At 40.9% G+C, this 16,503-nt stretch overlaps 1 protein-coding gene across 3 annotated transcripts in view; it reads left to right on the top strand.

Moving 5' to 3' along the window:
• Nucleotides 1-16,503, top strand: part of Usp24 (ubiquitin specific peptidase 24) — a 141,866-nt gene that overhangs the window by 73,083 nt on the left and 52,280 nt on the right. For all 3 annotated transcript variants that reach the window (XM_052718723.1, XM_052718724.1, XM_052718722.1), the window contains 11 exons: nucleotides 1,179-1,245; nucleotides 1,368-1,478; nucleotides 2,514-2,612; nucleotides 2,706-2,879; nucleotides 6,130-6,215; nucleotides 6,345-6,438; nucleotides 8,366-8,545; nucleotides 12,087-12,184; nucleotides 14,502-14,597; nucleotides 14,687-14,915; nucleotides 15,537-15,696. In XM_052718723.1, the coding sequence (XP_052574683.1) occupies nucleotides 1,179-1,245; nucleotides 1,368-1,478; nucleotides 2,514-2,612; nucleotides 2,706-2,879; nucleotides 6,130-6,215; nucleotides 6,345-6,438; nucleotides 8,366-8,545; nucleotides 12,087-12,184; nucleotides 14,502-14,597; nucleotides 14,687-14,915; nucleotides 15,537-15,696 (1,394 nt within the window). The remainder of the gene's footprint in view (nucleotides 1-1,178; nucleotides 1,246-1,367; nucleotides 1,479-2,513; nucleotides 2,613-2,705; nucleotides 2,880-6,129; nucleotides 6,216-6,344; nucleotides 6,439-8,365; nucleotides 8,546-12,086; nucleotides 12,185-14,501; nucleotides 14,598-14,686; nucleotides 14,916-15,536; nucleotides 15,697-16,503) is intronic.

Below are 16,503 nucleotides of genomic sequence, written 5' to 3'. Positions count from 1 at the left end.
ACTTTTCCCATCTTGTGTGTATGTGTGTGTGTGTGTGTGTGTTTCAAATAGAATTTATGTCCAGAATTCTTAATATAATGCTTCTAAAATTTAGTTCAGGTCTGTTGCTCGGTTCCTTAACAATTCTTTTATCAAATAAGTCATTTTTGACCTATTGGATTGGGTTTTCTGAACTGCTACTTTAAATGAATGTATTTTTTAACCCCTCTTTACCAAGTGCTTTTTATTCTGAATCTTTTCATATATAGCTAGCTAAAGAGACCACATAATTTTTTAAATGTTTTTATTGAAGTAGTGTTAATAAAACTGTAGTTTGTAGTTGAATTTCAATAGTTTTAAAAGAACTTTTTGGGATCGGTAATTGTTGTAATCTAAAGAGTTTGGGTTTTTCTACCATATTCTCACCATCACAATGCTATCTGTAATTGATTTAGTTATTGAGACAGAATCAGAACAGATTGCTCAGTTCTTATTTATTAAGATCTTGGGTACTTTTCATTGACTTTGAATTCTAGTTCTTGCCCATAGACTGGAAGGATAGAGTGTGATTGAGTGTATTTGTAGAACTGTTAAAATGTGCTTAGTCAACTGTTTACAGGTGGACATTCCCATACTGCTAATCAGCATGCCAGCCTAACCATCAGGAAGTGGTAGTACCTCTTCTCGGCTTTCAAATAGACCTCTTAACACTTTCTGGGGTGACAGCTGTGTGAAGCAAGGTCACTTGGAGGTTCTATTCCTTAGCATATGAAGCTCTTTGAAAATAAGCTTTGAATATTACAGATGACAAGTAAGGTTTCAAAAGTCATTCATAATCGTCCGATTTCATTTTCAATTAACAACTTGTATAAATGCGATACGTGTTTGCATTCTTGGTGAATTGGTGAACATATAGGCCTGGAGACCTAGGTCCTGTTTTAATGGAATGACTGTTTGAAAAGTAAAGGAAACATGGGAAGGGGCAGGCTTCTCCTTCCATATTCCATCTGAGCATGGCAGCTCTGAGTGGGTTTAACTAGTACTCACTGGATAACAGGGAAGTCTAATCTTTGTACGTTCAGTTCTGACCAGTGAGTGCTGACTGTGATTGTGCTCTTGGTGAAACAGAGTAGGATTGAGCTAAAGTCAGTGATTCATTTCAAATATGTTTAAAGACTTTCTTGTTTTTTAACTCATAGATCAACAAAACTTGTGATAATCGAGAGATTACTTCTTCTGGCCGAACGCTATGTGATCACAATAGAGGTATGCTCTCTTCTCTTTAAAGCAGCTCTATTCGTGTTGCTAGACGGGGCGGGTGAAGCATGTGTTTGACATGTTCTCTTGTGCCACAGTGCACCTGACTCAGTTGGCTTATCTCTTTCAAGGATTTTTATTCTGTTCCACGAACTATTCTACCTCACGGTGCCTCATTTCATGGACATCTTTTAACTCTTAATGTTACCTATGAGTCTACCAAAGATACCTTCACTGTAGAGGTAGGTTTATACTAAGCTCAATAGCTTTTTCATGTCTTGTTTTCATAAGAATGATGTTGATGGAGATGAATGATTGTTCTCAAAGGTATTTGATAAACAGATTGAAAATAAAGACTGAGGTCTCTGGGGGAATGGTTCAGTTAGTGCTCACCACACAAGCATGAGGATCTGTTGGAATCCCTAGCACCCAGGTGAAAAGCTGGCATGATAGTATGTACCTTTAATCCTAAACCTGGGAGTGGGGCCTGGGAAGATCCCTAGAGATCGCTTAGCCAATCAGTGAGCTCTAGGTTCAGTGAATGTCTCAAAAAATAAGGTGGAGAGTAGTAGAAGACACTAGAAGACACTTGACATCAGTATCTGGTCTTCACACATGTGAACACATATGCTCATATACCACCCACATACATAAAGGAAGCCTGAAATGAAAGGAGACTGTGGAGTATAAGCAGATGTATAAGCAAATATAAAATATAGGTCAAGTGAAGATGAGTTTTATAAAGACTAAATAATAGTAAAGGATAATAAGTTGATAAAAATGAAGGTATTCATGAAATATCTTGGATAAAGATGCATCTCTGAGGTGGGTGATATTTGAGCAGGGATTTAAAAAACAACAGAGTAATTGCTTGTATTAGTACAGTCTTTCACACAGAGAGCAGCAGGTATAAAGGCTCACAAGGTGGCTGTTGAGAAGGGGGTGTGATAGAAAGGTTAGGAATAGAAGACATTTCCAGGGAATGGCTTGAGATCTTATTCCATACATAGAGGGAGGAATGGAAGTATGAGGTCAGGCACCTAACACCTGCATAAAGGGAACCACCCGAGGGCGGGGTTCTTGCCGAGACTTGCTGTATTCCTGGCTTTTAGAAAAGAGTCCAGTACATAGCAGGTGATCAGAACTGTTCAAAGGACTAAGTAATGAAAGGCTGGAGAGATGGCTCACCAGCTCAGAGCATTGACTGCTCTTCCAGAGAACAATGAGACAAAGTGAATAAATAAATCCTCTCACCCCGTGCTGGTTTTATTTTCTAGGCTCACAGTAATGAAACCATAGGCAGCGTCCGGTGGAAGATAGCCAAACAGCTGTGCTCTCCTGTGGACAACATACAGATATTTACGAACGATAGCCTGGTGGGTTTAAACATCAATTGTTGGCGTGTTAGCCCAGTTTGAATAGTTTCCTCCTCCTTCCTCTCGGTAACTAAGAGAAACCACCTTTTGCAGCTGACAGTGAATAAAGATCAGAAGCTCCTCCACCAGCTGGGATTTGCTGATGAACAAGTTCTTACAGTGAAGACTTCTGGCAGTGGGACCCCCTCCGGGAGCTCTGCAGACTCCTCAACCAGCTCCAGCAGCAGCAGCAGCGGGGTTTTTAGTTCATCATATGCCATGGAACAGGTACAGAGAGCAGCTGCAGAGTAGAAACGGATTTAAAAACACTGCCTTTCTGCCTTTGGTCCATACAGATTGTGGTGATCACATCTCTTTAGTCTGGCAGGGTCTGAATAAAGAAAACTGTAATTGAGAACTCATTCAGGGCAGAGGGGATGCATCATTTACCAGTCTTCTGAGTTCTGAAGCACTGACTTGGTCATCCTGCCTGACCTCTTGCTGTCCTCTGGTTCATCTTTCTTGGTTGATCGGGTCACTCATTCTTCAGTACTCAGACATGTTGTGCTATCTTCGTACTTTGCAAGCAGAAGATAGATCATTGAGTGAAGTGTTTGCCATACAAGTGTGAGGAGCTGAGTTCAGCCCTAGCACCCGCCTAAAGCGTTGGGACGTGATCACATGTTTATAGTCCTGTCACTTGGGAAACAGAGACAGACAGGTGCCTGAGTCCCACACTGCCACCCATTGCGCTCAGTTAGCTCCAGACCGGTATGACACCCAGGCTCCTGAAGTGGATGCCTGGCCTATAAGTGTATATTTACCTGCACACATGTGCACTTGCACACACCTTTGTCCACAAAAGTTTCACTACCAAGTGTTGGCCCGTTTTCTCCTCCAATCAACAGAGCTCTTGAAAAGAGTGGTTTAAACTCACTTCTAACTTCCTTTCATCTTCTCTCACTGTGCTTGACTCTGTTTCTGTTCATGTGTCTCTGCCTCTCAAGCCTCATCTTCTTGATGCTTCAGGGGAGCATTTTCTCTTTGGTCATTTTCTCTTAAATTAAAAAAAAAAAATTCTTTCATCGGGCCTTCAGTACTTGCCCCTGCCTCTGCACTATTTTTTTTTTTAAACAAACCTAGTTCTTAGACCTTCCTTTTCCCTGTATTCATTCTCAAATGGCATAAAGTCCAGAGAATGATCTGTGTACTAACTCGGTATCCCTTCATTGACTGCTCGACACCCCAGTGGTAATCCACCCAAAGCCAAGCTCCTCGCTGTCTCTCTCTTGTCCTGTGCCCCCACTCCTCAGTGTCTCATTTTCTAGTCTTGCTCCATCTCAGATCATGGCATCTCTGTTCTTGGAAGTGGCTCATACCTGAGCCCTTAGACCAGTGGTTCTCAACCTTCCTAATGCTGTGATCCTGTAATATAGTTCCTCATGTTGTGGTGACCCTCAACACAAAATAATTTTGGTTGCTACTTCATAACTATAATTTTGCTACTGTTTCTAATCATAATGTAAATATCTGTGTTTGATGGTTTTAGACGGCGCCTGTGAAAGGGGCATTCAACCTCCAAAGGAGTTGTGACCTACTGGTTGAGATCCGCTGCCTTAAATCCTTTTTCTCACATCCATATCCATCTGCAAGTCTTTGGCTCTACTTTTAAAATATGTTCACAATCTACCTACTTTGCTCTTCCTCCATAGCTTCTAATACTGTTCTGGGCAGCCATCGTCCTTGACTTGAGTGTTATCATTACTGCCTTGTCAGGAGTCTGTATGGTACGCAGCAGCCCCAAAGTCATACTGTGTCACTCTTCAACTCACTCTACTTACTAGCTACCATCTCATTCAGAGCAAAAGTTAGAGCCTTTACTGAGACCGTCAGATCTGCCTCTCGTCACCCCTGGAGCGCCTCTGAGGCCCTCTGCTAGGATTCTCCCTCACACCTTTACAGCTGCACTGCTTCCCCGCTGCATTTCTCTTGCATGCACCAAAAATACTGTTTCACTGGGGTGTCTTACTCTCACTTCAGCTTTTGCTCAGATACTAACTACTCAGTGAGCCTTTCTTGCCATCCTGTTTAAACTGTCAACCCTATTTCTACTTTATCTGCTTTATTTTTTTATTAACATACTACACATTTTGTTATGTAGTCTGTCTTCTGGTAAAACGGTAAAGTCCATGAGAGTAAACTGGTTTTTTTTTGTTTGCTGCCATACCAAAACACCTGCAACAGTACCTGGAACAGAATGGGTCAGTCAATACTTGAATGATTTCATGAGGTAATTGATCTGTTTATAATTTCTCTGTGTTAAGACTGAGGTTGGCTTCAGGGACACAGAACTGAAGAAGGCTGTTCTGTACTTTAGGGTTTTAATATCTAGAGAGGAAGCTCATGTGAAGTGAAAGTATTTCTCAAGTGTGTGTTTATTGCATTTAGTCCTTGAATTCTCTGTGTAAAGTCTTTGATTCTCTTTCTACTTGACAACAGTATCGATATAGATACACAGGGCACTTCAGGGTGTACAGTAAAGGCACTACTTCATAGCAAGAAGTTAGAAGGTCTCACCCCCACATTGGGCACCAGAATGTCGCTGTCTCTGATACCCGAGGGCAGTTTTGGGTGGACTCAGAGTCAACAACACAGACTCCAGGAGGTTTGCAAGCAATCTCTCCTTTATTAAACAAAGGGCTGAGGTTTATGTATGTGGCTTTTGGCGGCCTTTTGCTTCCAGCTGCTGTGGCGTTTCTTGGTTGGCTCTAGGCTGCAGGTCATCATCTTTCAGTTTGGAGTTTATGGGTCAGGTTTCCTCTGGCCAAAGTGCTTTCTGCACATGTCACAACTCTTTGTTTGCTTAAGGAGTGGCCTAGTGCTTGGGCCTTTTCCACCTCAATTCAGTGTATCATAATAGCTAACAACAAACACAGTATATATGCTTTTTTCAAATTCAACAATTTAAAACTATCAGATATATTCAGAGTTTTATATCCTGAATTTATTAAATATAAATATATTCTAAAAATGATGTCATTTCTTTTTTTGTGCCCTGTGACCAGGTATCTTTAATTACATCTAAATCTCTTTTTTGTGGTTTTGCTCACTTTGTGTTCCCTGATCTTAAGCAAAAACAGGGTAACCTTTTTCAGCTTTATTGTATTGTACCTACTACCCATGTGTTGGATGTGAGTGGACACACATAGATACTACTTTAATTTTGTTTTCAGATCATTCATTACCTTATGTTTCCCAAAGGTCACTGAGCAGTTTATTGGTGCCTGCTCTCTGTTGTGGCGCTTACGCATGACCTTAGTGTAGCTCACTTCTGCTGCCCACTTCTCGAGCCTTAGTCCAGGCAGTTAGCCAGGGGGAGGGGTTGACTGAATAACCCCTGGAAGGCAGTGACCTTCACTCCGTCTTCAGTCTTCCCCCAACATTTCAGTAGTATTTTTATTGTTTGTAAGTTTGGTTAGAAAAATGAAGTTCACTGTTAGTATGTATTTGTAGTTTTCTGTTTTTCTTTTTCCCTCAGGAGAAATCTCTCCCTGGTGTGGTGATGGCACTTGTATGTAATGTGTTTGACATGCTCTATCAGCTTGCCAATCTAGAGGAGCCAAGGTAAATGCGTGTGTGTGTGTGTGTGTGTGTGTGTGTGTGTGTGTGTGTGTGTGTGTGTAGAGAGAGAGAGACATTACTGAAGCTATAGCTTATATGAAAATAATTATTTTATTTTTGAAATTTTCTCAGGATAACTCTACGAGTACGGAAGCTTCTGCTCTTGATACCCACTGATCCAGCCATTCAGGAAGCCCTTGATCAGCTGGATTCTTTAGGCAGAAAGGTATTTATGTTTTTGATAGTTATTTAGCTAGCTTAAAATTTTGTGTCATGATTCATTGAAACCATTGCCTGAATCCTATGAAGGTCATATGATAGCATCTTTCTATAATACTTTTCCCTTTTGAAAAATACCCTTGCATGAGCCGGGCGGTGGTGGTGCACGCCTTTAATCCCAGCACTTGGGAGGCAGAGCCAGGTGGATCTCTATGAGTTTAAGGCCAGCCTGGTCTACAGAGCGAGATCCAGGACAGGCACCAAAACTACACAGAGAAACCCTGTCTCAAAAAAACAAAAAAAAAAAAGAAAGAAAAATACCCTTGCCATAAGTTAAAATTAGAACTTTGTGTTGCCTTGTAAAGACCCAAAAAGATGTGTGAAGTTTTAGGAAGAGCCTTTGCCTGGTATAAAAGAGGAGACTGATGTCCAAAGAGATGTATTTAACTGTCAGGGGTCAGGCAATTCTGATGCTGTTGAGATATTTTCCTTTTCAAGATGCTGAGGGGGTCTCTGCAGGTGTCAGTGCAGGTAGTGATCCGAGAAGAGGTGAGAATGAAAACTTGGTTCAGACTGACTCATCAACCTGGATTAAACCTTGGGGAGTCTGATGCCAGGTGGTTTATTGCCAACAAATTTAAACACAATATAATTTGGAAAAAAGTTTCCTGGTGTAATACAATCCCCAGTGCACAAGGAGGCATAACTATATCAAAACTCAACTCAGGGTACATGTCATTTCTTCCATGAAGATGGGTTCTAGAGATAGGCTACATGTACTAGCTTAAGGGCCTAGGGAAAGATCTGGCCTGGTCTCAGTCATACAGATAGCATAGAGGTCATTTGGGCTATTAGCCACCTCTGGTGCTGGTTGTAGGAGCATGATATGGCCTGGACCAACAGATAATGCAGACCACCAGGATATTAATTACTTCCAACTCCCAGCTTCCTGGATAGAAGAACAGGTTATGCATTTGAGAGGGTATTCCTTTGAGAGAACAATCCTGTGTGCTTAACATTCCTGGTTTCCCTATAGATCTGTGAGTGCAGGGACCTTTGAGCTCCCAACAAGATGCCTCCCTGGATCTGATTATTCTGTCTGAAGTCTTTGTATAAATGAGTCATCATTACTTTTTGTCACAAGTAATGCTTCAGTTCGTTTTGACTGAGCATGTTGGTGCCTGCCTGTAATCCCAGCACTCGAGACAGAGGCACAAAGATCTGAGTTCAAGGTCAACCTGAACTACATATCAAGACCCTATCTCAAAAGAACAAGGGTTGGGCATTGTGACACTTGCCCTCATACAAAGGTCTGAGTTCAGTCCCTATCACTGCAAAGAAAAAAGTAGACATAATGAAGTTAATTTTGTTTAATTTTCAGGATATTGTTCCCTAAGAGATTTACATATAAACTATTTTATATGTCATATTTTTGAATTACATCCTCAGAAGAAATTCATTTATAATAAAGTTGTTGAAACTGAGTTTTGTATTTAATATTTTAGTAGTTGAAAATTGGATCTGCTCAGTCATGTCATCTGTGGCTTAGGTATTAATTTGAGAGAGAACTGATGTAACTGAAATATGTCAGCAGTATCAGCTGAAAATAACCCTCAAGACTCCTCTGTTAGCTATCTTATAGTTTTGTTAAAAGCACACAATTTAAACATGGAAACAAATTAAAATGACTTGGCTAGTATTTCTAAGAATGCAGTCTCAAAGCGTTCATGGAGTGTTTGACCATCATTCATTAAACTCAATTGTATGCTTTCTTAGTAGAGAATTAGGTGGTTTTACGAAGTGGGTTGGTTTTTTTGAGAACTTGATTACTGTGGCTTACACTAAAGAGGAAACAAGCACAAAGCCCTGAGATCTGCCTCTCCTTGAAGTGTGATTTGAAGACGTGTGTTTCTTCTCCACCCTTGTAAACGTAGAAAACCTTGCTCTCGGAAGCAAGCTGCCAGTCTTCAAAGTCTCCGTCCCTTTCGTCGAAGCAGCAGCAGCAGCAGCAGCAGCAGCAGCAGCAGCAGCCCAGCGCCAGCTCCATCCTAGAGAGCTTGTTCCGCTCTTTCGCTCCCGGCATGTCAACCTTCAGGGTGCTCTACAACTTGGAAGTAAGAAACGCCCTTTTCCTTGCATTCCATTTGACAGGCCCATTTTGGTTGGGAGAGTCATGTTTTCAGACACCAGAAACAAGTGAAAGATTTTATTATGGGATGATCTGCTAGAAGATTAATGTAGGGGAAAAGGAGATAAATTGAAACTTTTTTCACCTTTGAAAATTCTTAATTTTCTTTTTCTGTTTATACAAAATAGCACCTACATAAAGGAGTAGGGATTCTTATACGCCATGCATCTTGTTGCCTTCCTCTGTAAGCTTGGCAAGTCTATCATAGGAGTTATCTTTCTTTCACTTTCTTGATTCCATACAGTATAATACTTCTTTAAGTTGTAGTTTGTTGACATTGAGATTTATGAAGAGTTTGTCAAGAAGCACACTAACATTACCATTTCAAGTTCTAAGAAGGCTATTAAATGAATTAGAGCAATTTTTTTTTTTTTTTTTTTAGATTTATTTATTTATTATGTATATAGTGTCCTGCCTGCATGTATGCCTGCAGGCCAGAAGAGGGCACCAGATCTCATTACAGATGGTTGTGAGCCACCATATGGTTGCTGGGAATTGAACTCAGGACCTCTGGAAGAGCAGCCAGTGCTCTTAACCTCTGAGCCATCTCTCCAGCCCCGAGCAATTATTTTTATTATCTCTTATTATCTTTTATTTAGTCATTTAGGGTTTTATAATAAATGCATAGACTGAAGTTGCTTTAAACCACAATTTATTATTACTCATAGTTGTGGAGACTGGACAACTCCAGATCAAAACATCAGCTGATTCAGTGTCTGATGGGGTCCTTCTTCCTGGTTCATAGACATCTGTGCTTTCACTGTGCCCTCATTCTCTGAAGTCCCCATCGTGAAAGCATCACCTTTATGACTTAATCATTTCCCATAGCCTCTACCTTCTAGTACACCCTGGGGATTTAAATTTCAAAAAGCGAATTTAGGATTTGTCTTAGTTAAGGTTTTTATTGCTGTGAAGACACCATGACCATGGCAACTCTTATAAAGAAAACATTTAATTGTGGTGGCATCTTACAGTTTCAGAGGTTTAGTCCATTATCATCATGACAGGGAGCATGGTGGCATATAGGCAGGCCTGGTGCTGGAGTAGCTGAGAGTCCTACATCTTGCAGTCAACAGGAAATTGACTGAGACACTAGGTGGAATCCTGAACATAGAAATCCTCAAAGCCTGCCCCTACAGTGACACTTCCTCCAATAAGGCCATACCCACTCCAACAAAGCCACACCTCCTAATAGTGCCACTCCCTATGAGATTATGGAGGCCAATTACATTCAAACTACCACAGGGGGTGTACAGTCATTCAGCCCAATACAATTACTTCTCTCATTAAAAATAGCTTTAAATGAATAGATTTAATTCACCACTACTTATTTCCTGTGTGCAAATCATTACAGTAGTTAAAAAAGACAAAGGAATTGCTTCTAGGTTTATATAAGACACATGGATGCTGGATGTACTTAATCAGGGAAGTGAAGTATAAACAAAGTGGGAGGTGTCTGGGTGCAAACACTTCTGTTCCCAGGGTATCCTAGTTCAGACCCTCCAATCACTATATTTGTAGAAGATAAAACCTTGAATGAATTGGCTTTATCCTAGAGATATATATATATACACATCAGTAACTAAGCAGCCTTAAGTATATCCTGAAGCCTAAATAGATAACCGGTATCTTGAGTAGTATGTACTTTGAATAGATTTTGAATCATAACGAATGTCATAATCAGTAAAGGGAAACCTGTCTTTTCCCTGAGGTTTATTCATCTAATCGAACTTGGAGTATATAATTATACTCTTTTTTTCTTCCACTTGTTCCTTATGTGTTCAAAGTATGATGATATTACATATTAGCCTTGAAGTATTCTTCTTTGTGAAAAGACAGATTAGTTTTAAGAAGGAAAATATTTAGTCAAACATTTTAAAAATGAAATATGACCTTGTATAACATGGATATTTAAAAATAAGTGCAATATTCCACGACAAAATAGTCTAGAGGGTTTTGGCCTACTTAAACTTAAGATTTTTCTTCTTGTAATTTCTACTAGATAACTGCTTTTGAATGGATATTTCTGAAAAGTTAAGGTATAATTCCATCATCTGTATTGAGAGCACCTAGCAAAGCAAGACCAGCAGTGGGGTGGAGCTCATCACCATCCCCTTCAATTGTGTTGGCTTATAACCAAAGCACCGTGGTTATAAAGTATCACAGTGTAATTTAAAACATCTCCAGTGTAATTTTAGGGCTGCAGAATAACTGAGTTCTGTGATAGATCTGTTTTGCTTCAAATGTACAAAATTGTACAAAATAAGTGCAAAACCTAACTCTCCCAAAAGCACTTATTTTTGCAAGTACCTAAAAATGATCATTTCCTTGAATTTTGCTCGTGAACGTACATTTGCCCACCAGGAAACCTCAAACTTGGTACTATAAATACCCGTTCCTTTCAAGAAAATGGATTTTCACTAAACTGTGGCTCACTAAGAATGGGGTGTGTGTCAGTGGTAACAGATACTGTGCTCCCAGGAAGGACTGCAGAGCAGAGGACTCCCCTTCTCCCTCATTGTTCTTACTCTGAAACTGAGGAGCTCCCTTCCCCAAAGAGAGCCTAGGAAGAAAGTGTCTAATCAAAAAACACACTCAGTACACAAGCTCAGAGTGCCCATAGGTTTAGAGACGTAGAATTTTTAGAATAGAAAGTATTTTGAGTTCAAAATATCTAGTTTAAAACTATGATTGTAAGAGATTTTTAAATCATGACAACAAAATGAGCCCTTGTTTCCTGAACACTTGGTAGTGCTGCTCACTTAGCACCTTAAAGGTGTATTTTACTTAGTCTGACAGTCTACTGATGTGTATAATCATTATCCTCCGTTGGCTGAGGAGGAAAACGAGGCAGCGCCAACATGACATGTATCCGATCTCTCAGCTTGTAGCTGGTAAAATTAGAGCACGAACTAAATTGGTACTGGGTCGTGGTGATCTGTGAAATAGAATCCTCCACCCACCACAGAATTAAGTTAAGCTTTAGGTAGTATTGCAGTATCAGAGAAGGGCAGAGATGTTAGAGTAAGACCTACCTAGATTTGAAATGTCATCTTGAGACCTTCAGCCCCTCACTTACAAAGTGAGATGCATGTGCCTAGTGCAGAGCATGTGTCCAGTGAATAGCAGCTATGTTGTTCAAGGACTTCAGCTCACGCGTTGTTTTTTTTGGGGGGGGGCTGTTTATAAAACTCTGTCCTGTATGTGTTTAAAGAGCATGTTTTGCATATTACATAAATTTATTTGTTGTTATCTAAGCTTGAAGGCAGTTCATGGAAATTTGGTTCAAAACTAGAAAAAGAAATCCTAATTAAATGCAGTATAGAAAAATATGATTGTCTTTATTGAGGGGAAATCAGCCTTCATAATCTTCTGGGGGAAACTAAGATGTGGCATTAAAGAAATTCTGCTTGAGTTATTTCTACAGAAAATGTTAGGGTGATTAACTTTGCTTCTTTGCTCCCCAGGTTCTCAGCTCCAAACTCATGCCAACAGCTGATGATGATATGGCAAGAAGCTGTGCAAAATCCTTCTGTGAGAACTTTCTCAAAGCAGGAGGTTTGAGGTTTGTGAGTTGCAAAACCAATTATGATCATGTAGTTTAGTTCTCTCACAGAAACCTTGCTTATTCCTTCAGTGTATTGTGTGAAGCATTATGAGAGTTAAAACGAATAGCAATGGTATGTATCTCTCCCCTCTGGTAGTGGGGGAAATTTTCAGGAAGAGTACTGGTGAAGCGGCCACCTGTGTTTAAGTCTCCTATTCAGTTTTGTTTCCCACACTGCAGCAATATTGATGCTGGTGACGTGGGGTTAATTGGGCAGAAGCTTTCTCATCACAGGCTTGTGCCTAAAGAGTAACAGCTAGCTAGCCTGGACGTAGGCAAATGGTCTTAAGAGGTGGCATATGGCCAGTGTGAGGAGGGGGAGAAAGTTGGGGTAATAAGACTAGGAAATCCCTTCACCAAAAAGGGATCTTTGAGCTGAGAATTAAGAATGAGTAGAATTTTCCTTAGATCAATAAGCCAAGAAGGAGTGTTCTAATCCAGTAGAGGACAGAATGAGTGAAAAGCATCAAATGTATTGTCTGTCTCTTGTGTTGCAGTTAGACTTGAGTAGAAGGTAAAGAGTGACGAAAGGTCCTCAGGCAGGAAGGGGTGAAGACCAACTTGAAGTCTGAGCAAAGGGTGGTTAATACAAGTTCTGGATGGAAGAGTAGCATAGAAGAGAAGCTAGGCAGGGACCTGGAAGATAGAGGGGCAATGAGGGTTCAAAGGATTCCCAAGCAGCAGCTGGATAGATGGCCCAAGGGCTAAGAGTGCTTACTGCTCTTACGAAGGACCTAGGTTCAGTTCCCAGTACCCACGTGGCAGCTCACAACCATCTCTAAGGTAACTACAGTTCCAGGGCATCCAACACTCTCTTCTGACCTCTACAGGATATTGTAAGTATACACATACACATAAAATCAATATTAAAAAAGAATGTGGAAGGTCTGGTACACACAAGAAATATTTTGTTGTCTTCTTTTCCCCCACTTCCTCTCTTGTCTTCCTATCCCCACCCATCCCCTCTTTCCTTGAGATAGGGTCTTACTCTGTAGCCCAGGTTAGCCTGGAATTCACTTTCTAACTCAGGCCTGCCTTTATTATGTCAGTTCAACAGCTTTGCTACAGCCACCATATCCAGTTTTCAATCTGCATTTTAGAAGTGTTCTTCTTTAACAACTTATCTCAAAAGCCAGGTATAGTAGCACACACCTTTAATCCCAGCACTCAGGGAGGCAGAGGCAGGTGGATCTCTGTGAGTTCAAGGCAAGCCTGGTCTACAGAGTGAGTTCCAGGACAGCCGGGACTGTTACACAAAGAAACCCTGTCTCAAAAAAACAAACAAAAATTCATTTACCCAACAGTTTGCATGTCTGTGATGGTCCAAGCATTATACTTGAACTTACTTGTGTGTATTTGTTAGTTCATCTGTCGTGCATTGTTTTAAGCAATGGGTACAGAGCAGTGAGTAAAGTAGACGAAATCCATGTCCCCATAAAGCTTGCCGTCTTAGAGAGGGAGACAAACAGTAGGCCAATGAGGAAAGGTTTATGTTAGAGGGTGATAAGAGCTATAGAGAGAAATAAAATGGAAATGTCCACTTGAAAAACACAAAGAGGCAAGGCAAGGCTTGAAGATAGCTGGGGACCAGTCTCCAGAAGAGTAGCTAGTGTCTACCCTTGTATGGAGAAGCTTAGTGACCTATGTAGGACACCAGAGTGGTTGAGGCCAAATGAGTGAGGCAGAGAAGTAGAATGTGGCATTCTGGGGACACTCAAGAGCAGGACATGTAGTACCTTATACTCTGCTGTGCACACCCTGCCTTTTCCTTCCGTGTAGGAAGCATAGAACAACTTCGTGCAGGCAGGTACCATGAGCTGATTCACATGTTGAAAGAATCACTCTGGGTGACCGTCTAAGAAGATTTGGAGGGTGGAGAGGTAAGAATGGAAGCCAGAAAAATGAGGAAGCTTTTGAGTAATGAATGTGCAGTGGAGATGGAAACAAGCTTGACTGAATAGACCAATCCTTGATATTCTCTTAAATTGCTAGTTCCACTAATACCAAGATAGAAATTATTCAGTGATGCCACACCAATTAGTGAGACAGGCTGCTCTCTGAACACACTACCTCGGTTATCTGTTAGGTTAAACTGTAGTCCAGTTCTTATGGAAGTCCATATTTTTATCAAAAAGTATGTATGTAGATAGTTCATTTATGTGTAGAAACTCGGTTACTAAGAACATTTATGGGCTATTGCATTAGTTATGGACAGTTTTCTATTTTTTAAAAAATTGATGTCTTTCATATACTTTCTTTGTTGTTTCTTTTAAAGTTTGGTTGTAAATGTCATGCAGAGAGACTCCATCCCATCAGAAGTAGACTATGAGACCAGGCAGGGTGTTTATTCTATCTGTCTACAACTTGCAAGGTATGCAAATGTATTGCATTATTCTCACAAATTTCATCATTTTAAAATAGTATGAAATAACTGAGTAAGTGTTACTTTTTATTTTTAAGATTTCTACTTGTCGGACAGACAATGCCAACATCATTAGATGAAGACCTCACCAAAGATGGCATAGAAGCACTTTCTTCCCGTCCATTCCGAAATGTCAGCCGGCAGACAAGCAGACAGATGTCCTTGTGTGGGACCCCAGAAAAGTCATCCTACAGACAGTTGTCAGTATCTGACAGGTCTTCCATTAGGGTTGAGGAAATCATCCCTGCTGCTCGAGTTGCAATCCAAGTAAGTGGCTGGTGAATATAGAAGTATTAAGTACCTCCTGCTTGGGAGAGGGAACTGTGGGTGTGGAATAGCTCCAGTGTGAACACTGCTTTCAAGCAATTGAGCATAAGTAGGAAAGAAAATGACTACAGGTACAGAAGTAGCTTAATCAAAGCGAAGTATCAAGTGTAAGACTACAGTAGCAAAGCATTCTGTGAGCCTCAGCAGTGTGGGGTCTTTCACCTGTGCTGCCGTGTGTACTTTTATTTTGGAAGTGGCACCTGAGCTAGGTCTTAAAGACCAAATGGTGAACAGAATGAGGGAGTTGGAGAGGAGACTTATTCAAGTAAAAAGAACAAGACCAGACAGAGCTCACATGCTAAGTCACAAGAACATTCATGGAAGCTGAAATGTGCTGTGTATGCTTCAGGAGAGGAAATGGCAAAAACCTAAGTTGAGCATGGAGATTGGAGGCTACAGTTAATTGATCTTAAAACTAAGCAGTGTGGTAGTGTGAGAGGGCAGTCCTGACTGATCTGAGAGGGAGGAGTTGTAACCTGAGGCCACAGGGTCAGAGAAGTCAGCAGATGTCTTCAAGAGCAACACTGCCTTTCTCCTAACACCATTTCCATACCTCCTCAGACTATGGAAGCAAATGATTTCACGGCCACTGTCGCTTGTTTCATGAGACTGTCATGGGCTGCAGCTGCAGGGCGGCTTGACCTTGTTGGAAGTAGCCAGCCGATTAAAGAAAGTAATTCTCTGTTTCCTGCTGGGATTAGAAACAGACTCAGCAGTTCAGGTACTGATTTAAAATGGTACAGTGCTTTTAAGTAAACACAGAACAGTGTGTTTCCCTGTGGCTTTTCAGTCAGTATGTGTGTGTGTCTGTGTGTCTGTGTGTGTGTATCTGTGTGTGTGTATCTGTGTGTCTGTGTATGTATGTGTATGTGTACATACATGTATATGTATTTACAACAATAATAATTAAAGAGGGAGAGTCCATAAATTTGAGAGGGAGTAGGGGTGTTGGATGCAGACAGAAATGATCTGAATACAGTACTCATGTAGAAAAATCTCAAAAAATAAACACAATAATAAAACATTAGGCAAGAGGTAACTGAGAATAATCCATGTGCAGATTTGTCCGATTATAAAAAGAAGGTTTTTTCTCTTGCTTTTGAACATGAGTAAAAATTCATCAGTCTTGACACCTTATTTAAGAGAAAAGGCATTTTTTTTATTAAGAAATTTTTTATTCATTTTACATACCAACCACAGATCCCCCTCTCTTCCCTCCTCCCCCCCCCCCAGACTTCCCCCACAACCCACCCCCCCCATTCCCTCCTCCAAAAAGGTAAGGCCTCCCATGAGGAGTCAGCAGAGCCTGGTCCATTCAGTTGAGGCAGGTCCAAGCCCCTCCCCCTGCATCAGTGCTGTGCAAGGTGTCCCACCATAGGCACTGGGCTCCAAAAAGCCAGCTCATGCACCAGGGATGGATCCTGATCCTATTGCCAGGGACCCCTTAAGCAGATCAAGCTACACAACTGTCTCGCTTATGCAGGGGGCCTCGTCCAGTCCCATGGAGGCTCCACAGCTGTTGGTGTAA

This window comes from Peromyscus californicus, unplaced genomic scaffold, assembly GCF_007827085.1.
Source record: "Peromyscus californicus insignis strain IS unplaced genomic scaffold, ASM782708v3 Scaffold_5__1_contigs__length_169319896, whole genome shotgun sequence".
In the NCBI taxonomy this organism is placed as follows: Eukaryota; Metazoa; Chordata; class Mammalia; order Rodentia; family Cricetidae; genus Peromyscus; species Peromyscus californicus.
The sequence above is the reverse complement of the archived record's forward strand: the minus strand, read 5'-3'. Positions and strand labels throughout refer to the sequence as shown.